The sequence below is a fragment of the Carettochelys insculpta genome, chromosome 22 (genome assembly GCF_033958435.1).
Source record: "Carettochelys insculpta isolate YL-2023 chromosome 22, ASM3395843v1, whole genome shotgun sequence".
NCBI lineage: Eukaryota > Metazoa > Chordata > Testudines > Carettochelyidae > Carettochelys > Carettochelys insculpta.
The window spans coordinates 22,689,674-22,702,663 of record NC_134158.1 but is presented as its reverse complement, the minus strand read 5'-3'; the positions used below and the strand labels follow the sequence as shown (position 1 = coordinate 22,702,663).

Genomic DNA, 12,990 nt, shown 5'->3' with positions numbered 1-12,990 from the left:
TGGGTTGCATTTCACACGAGTGGCTGGATGCAATGGAGGATGTGGTGCTGGCTGGGGCCCTGGGCTCCGGCTGCCAGTCCCCTCCCCCCGATCTGCTCCTGGTGGCGGAGCTGAATGAGGGACTGATGGGGGAAAGGCCACATTTCCAGCAGTGTGAACGGGTGTCACTCTGTGGGCCAGGGCCCTGCGGGTGCAAATCAGCACAGTCAGCAGGTCAGCTCTCCGGCGGCTGTGAGTGGGTGTCAGTCCACTGGAGTCAGCGGGGGCCAGGCACCAAAGGGGTGTAAATTAGCGCCGTTGCACTGGAGTCAGGGGGTGTAAATCAGCAATGACACCGGGACAGGGGTGTAAATCGGCGCAGGGACTGGCATCCAGGCGCACCAGGGTGGAGTGAGGCCAGGGGATGTGAAACTGGCCTGGGGGTTACCTCCCCCATCCCAGAGCAGAGTGGTGGGGCAGGGCGGGTTACCCCCAGGCAGGGGTAGACCCTCGGCTGCTTTAACCAGGCTCCAGAGCAGCACCAGCAGGTTCACGCTGCCTGCGGATCTGGCCCCTGCCTCCAGTGTGACTCTGCTGATTTACACCCCCTCCGGTGCACCTGCTCTGATTTACGCCCCCCCAGGGTGAGTCCCACTGACTCCAGAGGAGCTGAGGCTGAGCAACACAAGCCTGGGTTGGGCAGCAGAGCCAGAGGACAGCCTGTCCCGCCTTCCCCGTGCCGGGGCCAGCACAGCTGTGCACATCTGGCCCAGCTGTTTCTTCAGACAGCAGTTGCATCACACCCTAGGCCAGGGGCGCGACTCACGCACACGCCCGTCCCAGTGGCTTGTGTGCAGGGCCAGCCCCAGGCAGGGCAGGAGTCCCTCTGGAGCTGGGACATGACGGGGCCACGGAGCGAAGCCGGTGGCCCCCGGGCCAGGATCTCGGACCACAGGGCACGTCACTGCTTCGTATCCACCAGCCCCCAGTTCCGAGTGCCCTGCGGTCAGCGTGGGCTGTTAGTCAGCCGGGGTGTGGGTGGCGCCAACCTGACGGGGCCCTGATCTCAGCTGGGGGCTGGGCAGCACCTGGCACAATGGGCCCCCAGCCCAGCTACAGCTCATAGCAGTTCCCTCTACGATAGAGCTGGTCTAGCGGCCGACAGCTGCGTTGTTTTCAGAGGTGCCGGGGCTGACAGCGCAGCTGAGGCTCTGAAAGTGACCTGTAGCAGAGAGCAGTGGCCACTGAGCAGAGGTGTCTCCCGGCCCCGGGTGCAATGAGTTCGCAGGTTCTCAGCTCCGCTCGCAGGGGAATGGCAGAAGCCCGCCTGGTAGCAGCTGCTGGCAGGTCTGAGTGGCTTGTGGAGACCGAGCGCCGGCTGCCCCAGGCATGGCAGGGCTGTGAGTGGTCACTGCCCCGTCTGAGGGAGGAGTTCCAGCCTGGTGCCAGTGGGTGCAGCTGGATGGGGCAGTGCTGGCTCACACCAGCCAGGGATCTGGCCCCTGAGATTTTCCTCAGTGGCAGCAGGGAGCGAACGAGCCCCCTTGGCTGCTGTCCCTTTTCGCTAGCCCTGGGATGAGCGCCCCAGAATCCCCTGGACGCCAAGCCCTTGGGCAGCTGCCCAGGAGAGAGTCCGATGCCGCCTGGCCAGCAGCTGGTGTTACTACTGGTGGTGCACATGGGTCTATGCCTCAGTGCACACAGTAAAATTTATTCTGCACACGGGTGGAAGAAAGCAGAGGGCCCCCTGCAGCAATGGGCCTGGCCTCGTGGCCCTTTTGCCTAGCAAACAGCTCGTCTCAGGCTTTGTTTGCACTGCAGTGAGGGATGCTGCTGGTCAGAGCCCTCTGGCTGTGGGGTGTCCATTCCCCCTCAGCAATAGCAGCTGGGGGCTCCTGCTGGGTGAAGTAACCCCTCAGTGCCCAGGAGAAGTGGCTTCTGGCTCCAGGGCAGCTGCTACTGATCCGTCGCCCAGCACCTCCCAACCTAACAGCCCAAATTAGGTAATACGCTGCCTCCCTGGGCCGGAGGCGTGGGACGCAGGGCAGACCGTGGCTGCTCCAGGCAGTGACTCGTTGCTCTGACTGTGCAGGGCTGAGGTCTTGGAAAAAGCCCACCAAGGCTACGCTGCATTCCTGAGCCGGGAGGGGCTGTCTTGGCAGGCCGGCGTTTCCTGCTTCTTTTTGGCGCCCTGTTAAGACGATCGCTATTTGCTGCCTCCAGCCCCAGTTGTTTTGCTTTTAGCTAGGATGATTCTATGGTTCCAGTTCTGCTCCGCGACGCGGGCTCAGTGGCTGCTCCAGGGTGAGTCAGCTGTGTGCATCACTCTCTCCTCCCTGGGGCGGGCCCCCTGCACAGCAGCCCAGCCCCACCCATTGGCACCCGCAAGGGGCTGCACTGGGGACACCCCTCCGCCGAGCAGAGGCACCCGGGGGCGTACTCGCTCCTGCACACACGTAGGGGCCTCTGGAAGGAGTGGGGGAGACTGGCGCTCCGCCTCCTTGAGCGGCACAATCAGTCGATGGCCTCTGGTGCCACCGGTTTGGGCGAGAGGGTTTCTGCAACGGAATAGGCTTGGGGCATAAGACCTGGGCTGAGACCCTGCAAACTCGTCGCGCCTGCTGGTCAGGGGCACTCTGCTTTCTCAGATAGGTCAGATTTGGAGCCATAGACTCAGCTGGGAGTCAGTGTGGTTGAGTGTCCGGTTCCCTTCTTATTACAACAGCAGCTGTAGGCTCCAGCCGAGATCACGCTGTGCACTTCCCTCTTCTGTTTAAACGATCAGATCCAGTGGCAGGGACTGTCTCTTGCTACGCAAATTTGTGGAGGACACTAAGCTAGGGGGAGTGCTAGATACACTGGAGGGAAGGGACAGGTGCCAAGTGACCCAGACAAACTGGAGGGTTGGCCCAAAAGAAATTTGATGCGGTTCCACAACGAGAAGTGCAGAGTCCTGCATTAGGGACAGAAGAATCCCAAGTGCTGTTACAGGCTGGGGACCGACTGGCTGAGTAGCCGTGCAGCAGAAAAGGACCTGGGGATTACAATGGATGAGAGGCTGGATATGAGTCAACAGTGTGTGCTTGTGGCCAAGCAGGCTAACCGTGTATTGGGGGGCATTAGGAGGAGTATTTCCAGCAGATCTAGAGAAGTTATTATTTCCCTCTACTCGGCACTGGTGAGGCCACATCTGGAGTATTACGTCCAGTTCTGGGCCCTCCCGTGTAGAAAGGGTGTGGACACATTGGAGCAGGTCCAGCGAAGGGCAGCAAAAATGATTAAGGGGCTGGAGCACATGACCTATGAGGAGGGGCTGAGGGATTTGGGCTATTTAGTTTGCAGAAGAGACGACTGAGGGGTGATTTAATAGCAGCCTCCAACTTCCTGACGGGGGCTCTAAGGAGGCTGGAGAGAGGCTGTTCTCAGTGACAGGCGGCAGAACAAGGAGCAATGGTCTGAAGTTACAGAGGGGGAGGTGTAGGTTGGATATGAGGGAAAACTCTTTCCCCAGGCGGGTGGGGAAGCACTGGGATGTGTTACTGAGAGAGGTGGTGGAATCTCCATCCCTGGAGGTTTCTAAGTCCCAGCTTGACAAGGTCCGGGCTGGGATGATTTAGTTGGGGCTGATCCTGCTTTGGGCAGGGGCTGGACCCGATGACCCTGAGGTCCCTTCCAGCCCAAGGATTCTGGGATTCTGTGTGTGTGCAGCGCCCAGTACAAAGGGTGCCTGGACTGACAGGGCCTTGATCTCAGCCAGGAGCTGGGCAGCGCCAGGTCTCAGCTGAGGTCTGTGCAGCGCCTGGCACAACAAGGCCCTGATCTCGGTTCGGGTGCGTGTAGCGCCGGGTCTCGGTCGCGGCCGCCAGGTGCTACAATGACGAGCCATTTTCGAGCCTGTGTCCTGCTGCCCCTGGGCAATCCGGAGACGTGGGTGTAAATCGCAGTGCACGACGCATATGGCAGCCTGCAGCGCTGGGGGAAGAGGGCGTCCGAGAGCCACCGCAGTCACGTTCATGGGCCTGCAGTGCAATCCCACCGGAGATCAGGGCGTGTTCGGCTCCGCTGCAGAGCTCCCCTCCTTCCTGGGAAGCCGCCCAGGCAGGGCACTGCCAGCGACGAGACCCCAAGTGCCCTGGGCTTCGGTCAGAGCTTGGTAACTACGGCCTGACTGCCTGGCGCTGGCGGCTGCTTTGCTCCCCCGACCCTTTGGCAGAGGATGAGGCCATTGACCGGTGCCGGGCTGCCAGCAAAGCCCTCCCACCTCACGTTTCCTGTCCGAGTCGCAGCACTGCAGCTCTGAGCTCCTCTTCCCAGACACCACGAGGCCCCGGAGCTGAGAGCTCAGAACCAGACCCCTGTGGAGCACGACGGTGCTGGGTGAGGGCAGGGGCGCTGTGCCCTTGGGGCGGTGCTGGGCACGGTCTGGCTACGCCTGAGGCCTTCTCTCCCACAGCCTGGCGCACCCTCCCCTGGGCACCGCTGCCCGGCCGAGCTCTCGCTTTGGCGGTGTCGTGCCAGAGTTGGGTGTCGCCTCCGGGGCAAAGGGCATTTTGTGCCGGCGCTAAGGAGGCCCCAGGGGTGCGGCTGCGGCTGCGGCTGGGGTGGGTAGCTCCTAGAGCCAGGTGAGAGGGGCCTGATCCCCTGCTGGCAGGACTTACCATTGCTCCAGTTCCCCACTGACTCGGCTGGCACTGCACCAGTTCCCGCCAGCTGAGGATCTGCCCCTTGGCACCACTGGGGCTGTGACCTACTTACACCCCCAGGGATCAGGCCCACGGAGGGGCAGGCGGGGGCAGCGGCTGCCTGCAGAGCTGCCATTGGCCTGCCAGGCTGCCATCCCTGGGATTCCCCCGCCAGCGGCTGGGCTGCCTTAGGGATTAGATTTGGCATCTGGCCCTGCCCCCGGGCGCTTTCCCGGCTGGCTGGGCTGATGGACGGTTCGCTCCAGCATGAGCTCCTTGGGAATTCATCAGGGCTACCTGAGGAAATACGGTAAGCGCCCCGCCCAGCTGCGCCCGCTGGCCCCAGCCCAGAGAGCTGCCCCGCTCAGGGGCCCGTCTCCCACCAGACCAGAGCCACGGTTGTAGCTTGGGCATCCGGGAGTGACTCTGGCTTGAGCTGGGGAAGCCGGGGTTGGAATCTGGCCCAGAGCCCATTGCAGTCAGGGGTGGGTCCAGGTTTCCTCTGGGGGAAGAGACCAGGGTCTGGCTGTGGCTGTGGGGAGAATGATCAACCCCAGCCCTGCCAGAGCTGCCAGGAGAGCCACTTTCCCTGGGGCTGGGCTGCTGGGGGGTAACTGAGTCCTTGCTACAGCCTTGGGGCAGCCTGCGCCCCACACCCCTCAGCCCCAGCTCTCTCCCCACTGGAGCCTTGGTGCCCTTCTGCACCCCAACCCACTGCCCCAGCCCTGCTCCGCCGTCGTCCCCTGCTGGAGCCCTCATTCTGCACCCCGACCCTCTGCCCAAGTCCTCCTACCTAGCCTGCCCCAGCCTGCACCTCTGCCTCAGCCGTCACTCCCACACCCCGACCCTCTGCCCCAGCCCCCAGCCCCGGCCCTGCGCGGCCTGTGTCCCCTGCTGGAGCCTGCACCCTCAGAGGATCACAGAATCCTGGGCCCGAAGCAGGATCGATCCTAACTGCATCATTCCAGCCAGGGCTTTGTCAGGTCGGGACGTAAAAGCCTCCAGGGATGGAGATTCCACCACCTCCCTCGGTAACACACCCCAGTGCTTCACCACCCTCCTGGGGAAATAGTTTTTCCTAATATCCAACCCACACCTCCCCTCTGTAACTTCAGCCCATTGCTCCTTGTTCTGCCGTCCGCCACCACTGAGAACAGCCTCTCTCCAGCCTCTTTTGAACCCGCCTTCTGCACCCCAACTTTCTGCCCCAGCTCCGAGCCTCAGCCTCCACATGTCCACCCCCCACCTCCCAACCCCCGCTGCAGCCCTGAGCCCTCTCCCCAACCCCAAACCCCTCATGCCCAGCCCTGCTACACACTACCTCCACACTGAGGCCCCCGGACAATTCATCCCACATATGGAGCAACAAAACCAGGGAGGAGGTTGGTCCCAGCCCAGGGACGCTGGTGGAACTGCTGGTGACAGTTATGAGTTAGCCACCCTTCGAGGACCTGCCGTCTCTCTTGGTGTGGTGGGATGGAGACTTCCCACCTGACTGTCACTGGTTAGTGCCCATCACTGCTGCATTTACCCCTTGTCTGACTGGCCAGGTACCCGCTGGTTTGGCTCCAGCTCCTTCCCCTGACCTGTGTCTGTCCCTGGGAAACCAGCCCCGAAGGGACTGCGCTTCCAAGCCCACATTTCTTCAGTCCCCTCTCATCAGCGCTGAGGTGGGTTCAAAGGGGGAGTTGCACCTGGCCTGAGCCCCCCGGGAGCAGAGCCAGATGGGACCCCCCAGGGTTCGGCCTTTGGCCATGTGCTTTTTGAAGAGCCCTGGTGGATTTCTGAAAACCGAACTACCGCGCTCGCTGAGCTCGGAACCGGCACCAGAAAAGCAACCGTTCTCACTGAGTCCTGCCAATTTCCATCCAAACGAAGCCCAAATTGTTCACTGAAAACTATTTTAACCGAAAGCTAAATTAGTTAAACCAAAACGCAGACTCAAAATCGAGTTTGCCCCAAACCCAAGCACTTTTCCCGACTAATCTTTGCTTTGAAATGTTCGTTCCCGTGTGCCTCTGCCTGGGAAACCCAAAGTTTCGATGCAAAGTGTTTTGGCCAGTTCTGCTAGAGATCACAGTGGTGACAAATTTTGCAGGGTAAATTCCTTCTGTCTTTGGAAATTCAACTGAATTCCTAATGAAATCCAGGCCCTCCAGATGGTGGTGGGTGGGTGGATGAATAACTATCTGCACAGGCAGCCTCTGTCTGGTTCTGGGCACCGGCAAACAGGGGTGTTCTTTTGTTTGCCAATCTCACTGCCCCGACAGGGTTACATTTCCCTCCTCTGTCCCCAGCAAAGCCCAGTCACGTCCAGTGTCCTAGTTGACCATGGGGATTTAATGTTGTCTGCCTGGGTCTGTGCCGTCCCGCCTGCGGGCTGGGATTAGAAAGCACCAGCCCTTGATTGAATTCTAATCCCCAAGCGGCAAACTGAATTAATCAGGGATCTGAGGCAGTGGGTCTGCCCCATGGAAGCTCATCACCTCATAAATGATTTTGAGGACTGCTGGGTGGTCTTTCTGATCGGGGCTAAAAGTGCCCAGCTCTGGGGAGAGACTGCCCAGGGCTGCATCCTCTCCAGGCTCCCGTGACTGGGGGATAAAGCGCTACCGACAGTCACTGGGGCAGGAGACTCTTTGGGGTGAGGCATCTTTGGCTCTGCCATGCAGGGAGCCTGAGGCTGCAGATCTCACGGCCTTCCAGGGTGGCCTGGCAGCTGGTGCTGAGCGAGATGCCCAGCTGGGCAGGCAGTGGGCATCCTCAGGGACTCAACACCGGTTCCCAGGCCATCCTGGCTAGACAGGGGTTTGTAGGCAGGCTGTGGGAGTCCCCTTCCACCCCCTCACCGCCCACGGGCTAAGGAATTCTCGTTTCCTGTGGGGTGTTTTCCCAGCTCTTTACGTCTTGGGTTGGGGCGTTGCTCACGTCTGGGGCATCGCCTACATCTATGGGAGTCTCCCATGTCTAGGGCCGCTGCCTATGTCTAAGCCCATTGCCTGCGTCTAGGGGCGTTGCCGTCCTTGCGCAGGGACCTGCGGCCTGTGGCGGAGTCAGTAAGCCAAGCTGGGTGTCTCACAAGGCTTCTCTCGGCCTCACGCCCGTCAGTCCCCCAGCCGTGCCCACAGCAGCAGGGGGTCCAGGTGTGCTCAGGACACCAGTGCGTGCACCTGCTGGTTCACCGGGCTGTTATCGCGCCTGAGCCCTGGGGTTGGGTCACACCAGGCTGGTGGAGCCGCGTGTAGAGGCTGCGTGGGGCAGAGGGGTTTAGTGCTATTCCTGCACACTGGGGGCGTTTGCACCCCTTTGGTCCTGGAGGGTGGCACTTTCTAAAATTTTTGTCCCAGCCCCAGGGCGGCTCTAACTCCTGCTCCATCCCCCCTGCGGGCCCAGGGTGGGTGGAGAACAGCCACGTTGCCATGTGCTCCTGCCATGCCCCGAGCCACACACTAGAGGCGGGGTTGGGTGCAGGGTGGGTGCCAGGACCGTATGCCATCTGCAGGGATGGGTGAGGCAGTGAGAGCCAGGACTCCTGAGTTCTTTCTCCAGCTCTGCGTGGGAAGTGGTGTCTAGTGGTTAGACAGGGAGGCTATTGGAGCCAGGACTCCTGGGTTCTTTCTCCAGCCCTGGGCGGGGATCAGTGTCTAGTGGTTAGACAGGGAGCCAGGACTCCTGGGTTCTTCCCCAGCTGTGAGGTTGACCCGACCCCTCCCTCTCAGAGCCCGGCACTCTGAGATGCTCGTGGGAGGATGAGTGGCTGGGACGTGGCCCCTCTTTGCTTTGCAGGGGGCTTTCTCTTTAAGCAATGGAAGGAGAAGTTCCTCTTCCTGTCCCTGGATGGGAGCCTCCTGATCTGCCAGGATGCCCAGTCCCCGGCTGAGCTGGGCATCTCGCTCGGCACCAGCTGCCAGGCCATCCTGGAGGGCAGCGAGATCTGCAACCTGCCCCGCCTGCCGCTGGGCGCTCAGCGGGACAGCTGCTTGGGCCTCAGCCTCACTGACGGCAAGTTCCTCCTGCTGCTGGCCCCCGACCGCCAGGAGTGCAGGTACGGCCCCAGCGCCTGCACACGGGGTGGGTGGGACGGTGCAGATGCTGACAGCTGAATCCGTACAGCTGCTGGGGAGGCAGCTGGCGGGAGCAGTGACTCAGGGCTCCTGCCGGTGCTGCTTGCTCCCAGGTCGGAGCGCCTCTTGCCTGGCTAGACCGGCTTTGCAGCGAGAGCTCTGCAGATGGCAGAGAGACATACAGTGGCAGGCCAGGACCCGAACCTGGCTCTCCCTGGGCCTAGGCGGCATGAGAGCGGAGCTGGCAAGGCGGGAATGCTGGCGCGACTGGCTTGTCCGGCTGCCGGGGCTAATTGGGCTCTTTCCTTCTCTCCCTCCCCCGCTGCAGACAGTGGCTCAAGGTGCTCCGCAAAGTCAAAGAGGTAAGAGGAGTCGAGTCCCAGCCGCAGGGTGCCCAGCTGGGCCGGTCGGCAAGTGAGGCGAAGACGTGCCAAGGGGCTCGGGGGCCAGGGCCGTTCTCGTGCCGTAGTGAACTGACTGAGGAGTGCGGGAGGGCCGGGGAGCCAGGCCAGAGCTGCATTTCTCCAGCTGCCCATCGCCCGCCCTGAGAGCTGCTCCGCTTTGGACCAGGCCGTGCTGGGTCTGAGCCTGAGTCTGTGCCGCCCTGGGGTGCGATTGGTGACTCCTCCTCCGGCCTGTGGACTGGTCCCTCCCTCGCTGGCGGGGAGCTGGCAAAAAGGGCCTTGGCCACACGACTCCCAGCTACACCTGTGGGAGCAGATCAGGGGCAGGATGAGGGCACGCCGCCTCCCCCCGGCCCCATAGGGTGTGGACCAGTGGCGTGGCCAGGGCCCACTGTGCTGTGGCCAGTCTCTGTCCCCGGGAACCATGGGGGCGTGGCTGGGGCACGCGGGATGGTGGCTATTCTCTGCTCCCAGGGCCAATAGGTGATGGCAGGTGAGCGGCACCAGCCCCGTGGGGGACCGGGGAGCTGACAATGGGGCCCCTTGTTTCCTTGGCCGCTGGCTCCTGCTGCCAGCTCCCGTCACAGGCGGGGGAGCCGGGCGCTCACGCAGCTTGGCTCGTCAGGCCTGGGGGTGGGATCCTGGCAATCAGCGGAAGTTTTGCCTGTGACGGCAGCTGGGCCAGGACGTCCCCAGGGGTCTCGCCTTTGCCCTGCCTGGATGTCCTGGCCTCCCATGGCCGCCCCAGCCCTGCAGTGACCTGACTTCTCTCCCTGGGCAGAGCTTCCCCCAAGCGCCCCTGCTCGGATGCAAGCGGCACATTGACTTGCCTTCTGGGAAATGCTGCTGGAGAGAAGCGGGAGGAGGTTCTCCGGGCACAGGCAGCAGAGAAGGTACTGGGCTGGGAGGGTGCTGGGCTGTCCCTGCAGGCATCAGAGCCACCATCTCAGACAGCTGCCGGGCCTCCGGCTGTCCTGACCGTTGGGCCTGGTGCCAGAGCCTGACCGTGCTTGGCCTGTTCCCCATAACTCCTGCCTGGTCCCTGCCAGCTGGCACCTGGGGCTGGGCCGCTGTGACTCACACTGCCCGGAAGAGTGGGGCTTCCTCTGGGGATTAACCCTCGGCACGAGCCCTTGGCGGTGTTCTCTGGGCTGCTTTACACAGGGGCTCAGTCCTCTCTGGCCTTGGCACTAGGAATTCACAAACCCTGGTGCAGGCAGCGTAGGAATCTCACCTCATGAGCTTTGGCGCCTGGCTCAGATCTTGCGGGGCCTTGTCTACACACAGGCTTGTGTGAAACTGGTTCACACCTCAGTGCCGTGTCTCTGATCTCGTCTTAGCCTAGACCTGGCGCTAATTAATTAAAGCGAAGCTGAAGGAAGCGCTGGTGTACACCAAGGTGAGAGCCGCTTGCACCAGACCAACGACACTGCTGTGCAGACACAGTCTGGTGGAAATCAGGAGTTGCTCCATTAGAGTTAGAGTTGAAGGGCCTAAAGAGTCCAGCTGAGGCTCGGCCTGGCCTTGAAACTTAGGTTGACTTAGTTGCCTGGGCTGGGGTGAGAGAGTCCGGCCTCTGGTTGATACAGTTACTCTGACCCAGTGCCTCGAGCAGACACAGCTGTTACAGAGAAACGCGTCCGCGGACATAAGGACCGTTTCAGGTACTGCCCAGGCACAGAGAGCAAAGAGCTCCCCAGGCCAGGCAGCCACAGGCAGGCCAGGCTCATTCTTCCCATGGGCACAGGTGGGGAGACCGAGGCACACAGCGATGGGGAAGAGACAGGGTGGAACAGGGTCCCCTGAATCCCATCCGGTGCATTATAGCTGGCCCAGCACTTGGCTCAGGCTCTGGAGCTGCACTTCTGACCTCTGCCCACCCCCCTTCTGCCCTAGCCCCCAAGAGCAGCCTGTGCAAGGAGAAGTGCTCACCCCGATGCCTGCGCCACGGCTCCCAGATGCACGCGGGGGTGAAAGCCGCCTGCCTACTGATGGGGGGCGCGGCAGCTGGCCCTACCATGGGCTACATGGTGACCTCGGCCACGGCCAGTCGACCGGGGGAGATGCACCCACCGGACTTCAAAGAACTGGGCTATCACCCGTCCGCCTGCGATGCCGAGGCCTCCCAGTACGAGATGCTGGATTACGAAGGGCTGGACCAGGACTTCGATGGGCTGGATTTTGGGGGGTTTGCCTTCTAGACGCACACGGTCTTCCCCGCCCCCCGGATTTAAAGGGCTAACCAGAGACCGGGGGGTGGGGGTCTTGCTGCTGGCTTCATTTCCTCAGAGCCCAGCCACCTCCCAGGCCCCTCCGCCACCTCCTACCAGCGAGATGGGTGGGGTTCGAATGACGCTCTTCAGCATTAATGGGGCAGTGTCAGGAGCCGGCGGCAGCAGCAGTTTTTGACTGTTATCCTCTGCGGGGAGCAGCCACGGGCAGGTGGTGTGGCAGGGGCTTTGCAAAGGGATCTGAAGCCGCCTGGTGCCCGAGCCCAGAGGTGCTGGTGGCAGGCAGAGCAGGGCTGCAGCTGGAGCACAATGAGGCGACTTGCCCTGTCCCAGAGCTGGAAAGAGGGGGGAGCAGGAGGTTGAGCATGGAGCCCTGAGGCTTGTCGCTAGCCCTGCCTGCTAACGGAGGCTTGAAAGGCAAGGAGCGCAAAGCCCAGCTGGGGTCGGGGAGAGGCAGGCCTGGGGAGTGCAGAGCAGGGGGGAAAGGCAGACGACATCCCCCAGAGGAGGCAAGCCCTTCACAGGCCCCTGCATGGACTGGCTGCCTGGCACAAGCTGTCAGTAGGTGCTGGTTGTGCTCAAGGTCCCGGTGCCATACCTGGGCGCCAGGCAGCATGTTCTGCAGCCTTGTCCTGCTGCCACGGGGGAGGGCAGGATGGACGGGGTGTCTGGCTTTAGCAGGGCTGTTTCTTCCAGCTGTTCGTTGGCTTCTGTCTCTGCGCACCGTGTCTGCCTGGCCTTGCCAACACTCAGGTTTGCCGTGTGCCCTGCCTGCCAGGGGCACACAGGATCGAATCCCACCCCTGGTTAGGTGCCCCTCACTCACTTACGTAACGCTGGGATAACCCAGGGCAGGATCGTGCCCCCCCCCGGGAGTGGTCATCCTGCCCTTCCATTGCATTAAACTGTAGAAATCTTCTTTGCCTCCCTGTGGTCTCTGCTCGGCGGGTCAGTCCTTTGGGGAGGGTGAAAACAGCAACACAGTTCACAGGATGGTTACTGCTTTCCTGGGCACAGGAGCTGCTTAACGAGGACACGTTTTACAGGCAGGTGCTAATGAGGCTTGGATCTCTAGGGCAGGTCAAAGCTCTGATTAAAAGAGAGGGAAACTGAGGCATGGGGCATTCAACGTGATTTGGCAGCCAAAGGCCCTGTTGCACTAGAAAGGGGTGAGGTCAGTGCAAAAGCTGCACTGCCCCCTACTAGCAAGTGTGCAGCTGGATCAGCAGAACGGTGCTGAATGCTGGCACAGATATTCCCGTGGGAGACATGTAAGGCTCTGTTCTATGGCAGAGCTGTGTCCATACTGGGGCTTCTGCTGGTGTAACTCCCTGGGCAAAAAGCACGCTCCTTACGCACCCAGTCTTGCCAGCACAGCTTGCCCACGTGGGCTCAAGCGCTGCTGCATTTTCAGGTGCGACGAGGCTCTCAGGGCTGAGTAGTCATTGACTTTGTGAGCCGTTTGCCTCTGACGTCCCCTGGCAAACCTGTGCCGGGTCTCGCAGCTGTCAGCAGCAGAACTTTGGGCGTAAGTTTCTGGCTTCTGGCTGCCAGTCCAGGGCCCTAACAACTGGTCAGTACCACCTGCAGGGGCCCATACCCTGGCAGCTGCGAAGAATCGCCAGAAATC

General features: G+C 61.7%; 1 protein-coding gene across 1 annotated transcript; it reads left to right on the top strand.

The window, feature by feature from the left end:
* The first annotated feature begins 2,066 nt into the window (after positions 1 to 2,066).
* LOC142024498 (uncharacterized) lies at positions 2,067 to 12,272 on the top strand. Its single transcript, XM_075016558.1, has 5 exons — positions 2,067 to 2,283; positions 8,448 to 8,706; positions 9,054 to 9,087; positions 9,911 to 10,022; positions 11,026 to 12,272. Exons 1-5 carry the CDS (start codon positions 2,229 to 2,231, stop codon positions 11,328 to 11,330), a joined length of 765 nt encoding a protein of 254 aa, XP_074872659.1. The 5' UTR covers positions 2,067 to 2,228; the 3' UTR covers positions 11,331 to 12,272.
* The last annotated feature ends 718 nt before the right edge of the window (positions 12,273 to 12,990 follow it).

Excerpts from the sequence above, each read along its gene's own strand:
- LOC142024498 (XM_075016558.1), top strand. The coding sequence starts at position 2,229 with ATGATTCTATGGTTCCAGTTCTGCTCCGCGACGCGGGCTCAGTGGCTG. Across the intron at positions 8,707-9,053 it reads CCCGACCGCCAGGAGTGCAG|ACAGTGGCTCAAGGTGCTCC; the intron begins GTACGGCCCCAG and ends CCCCCGCTGCAG. Across the intron at positions 9,088-9,910 it reads TGCTCCGCAAAGTCAAAGAG|AGCTTCCCCCAAGCGCCCCT; the intron begins GTAAGAGGAGTC and ends CTCCCTGGGCAG.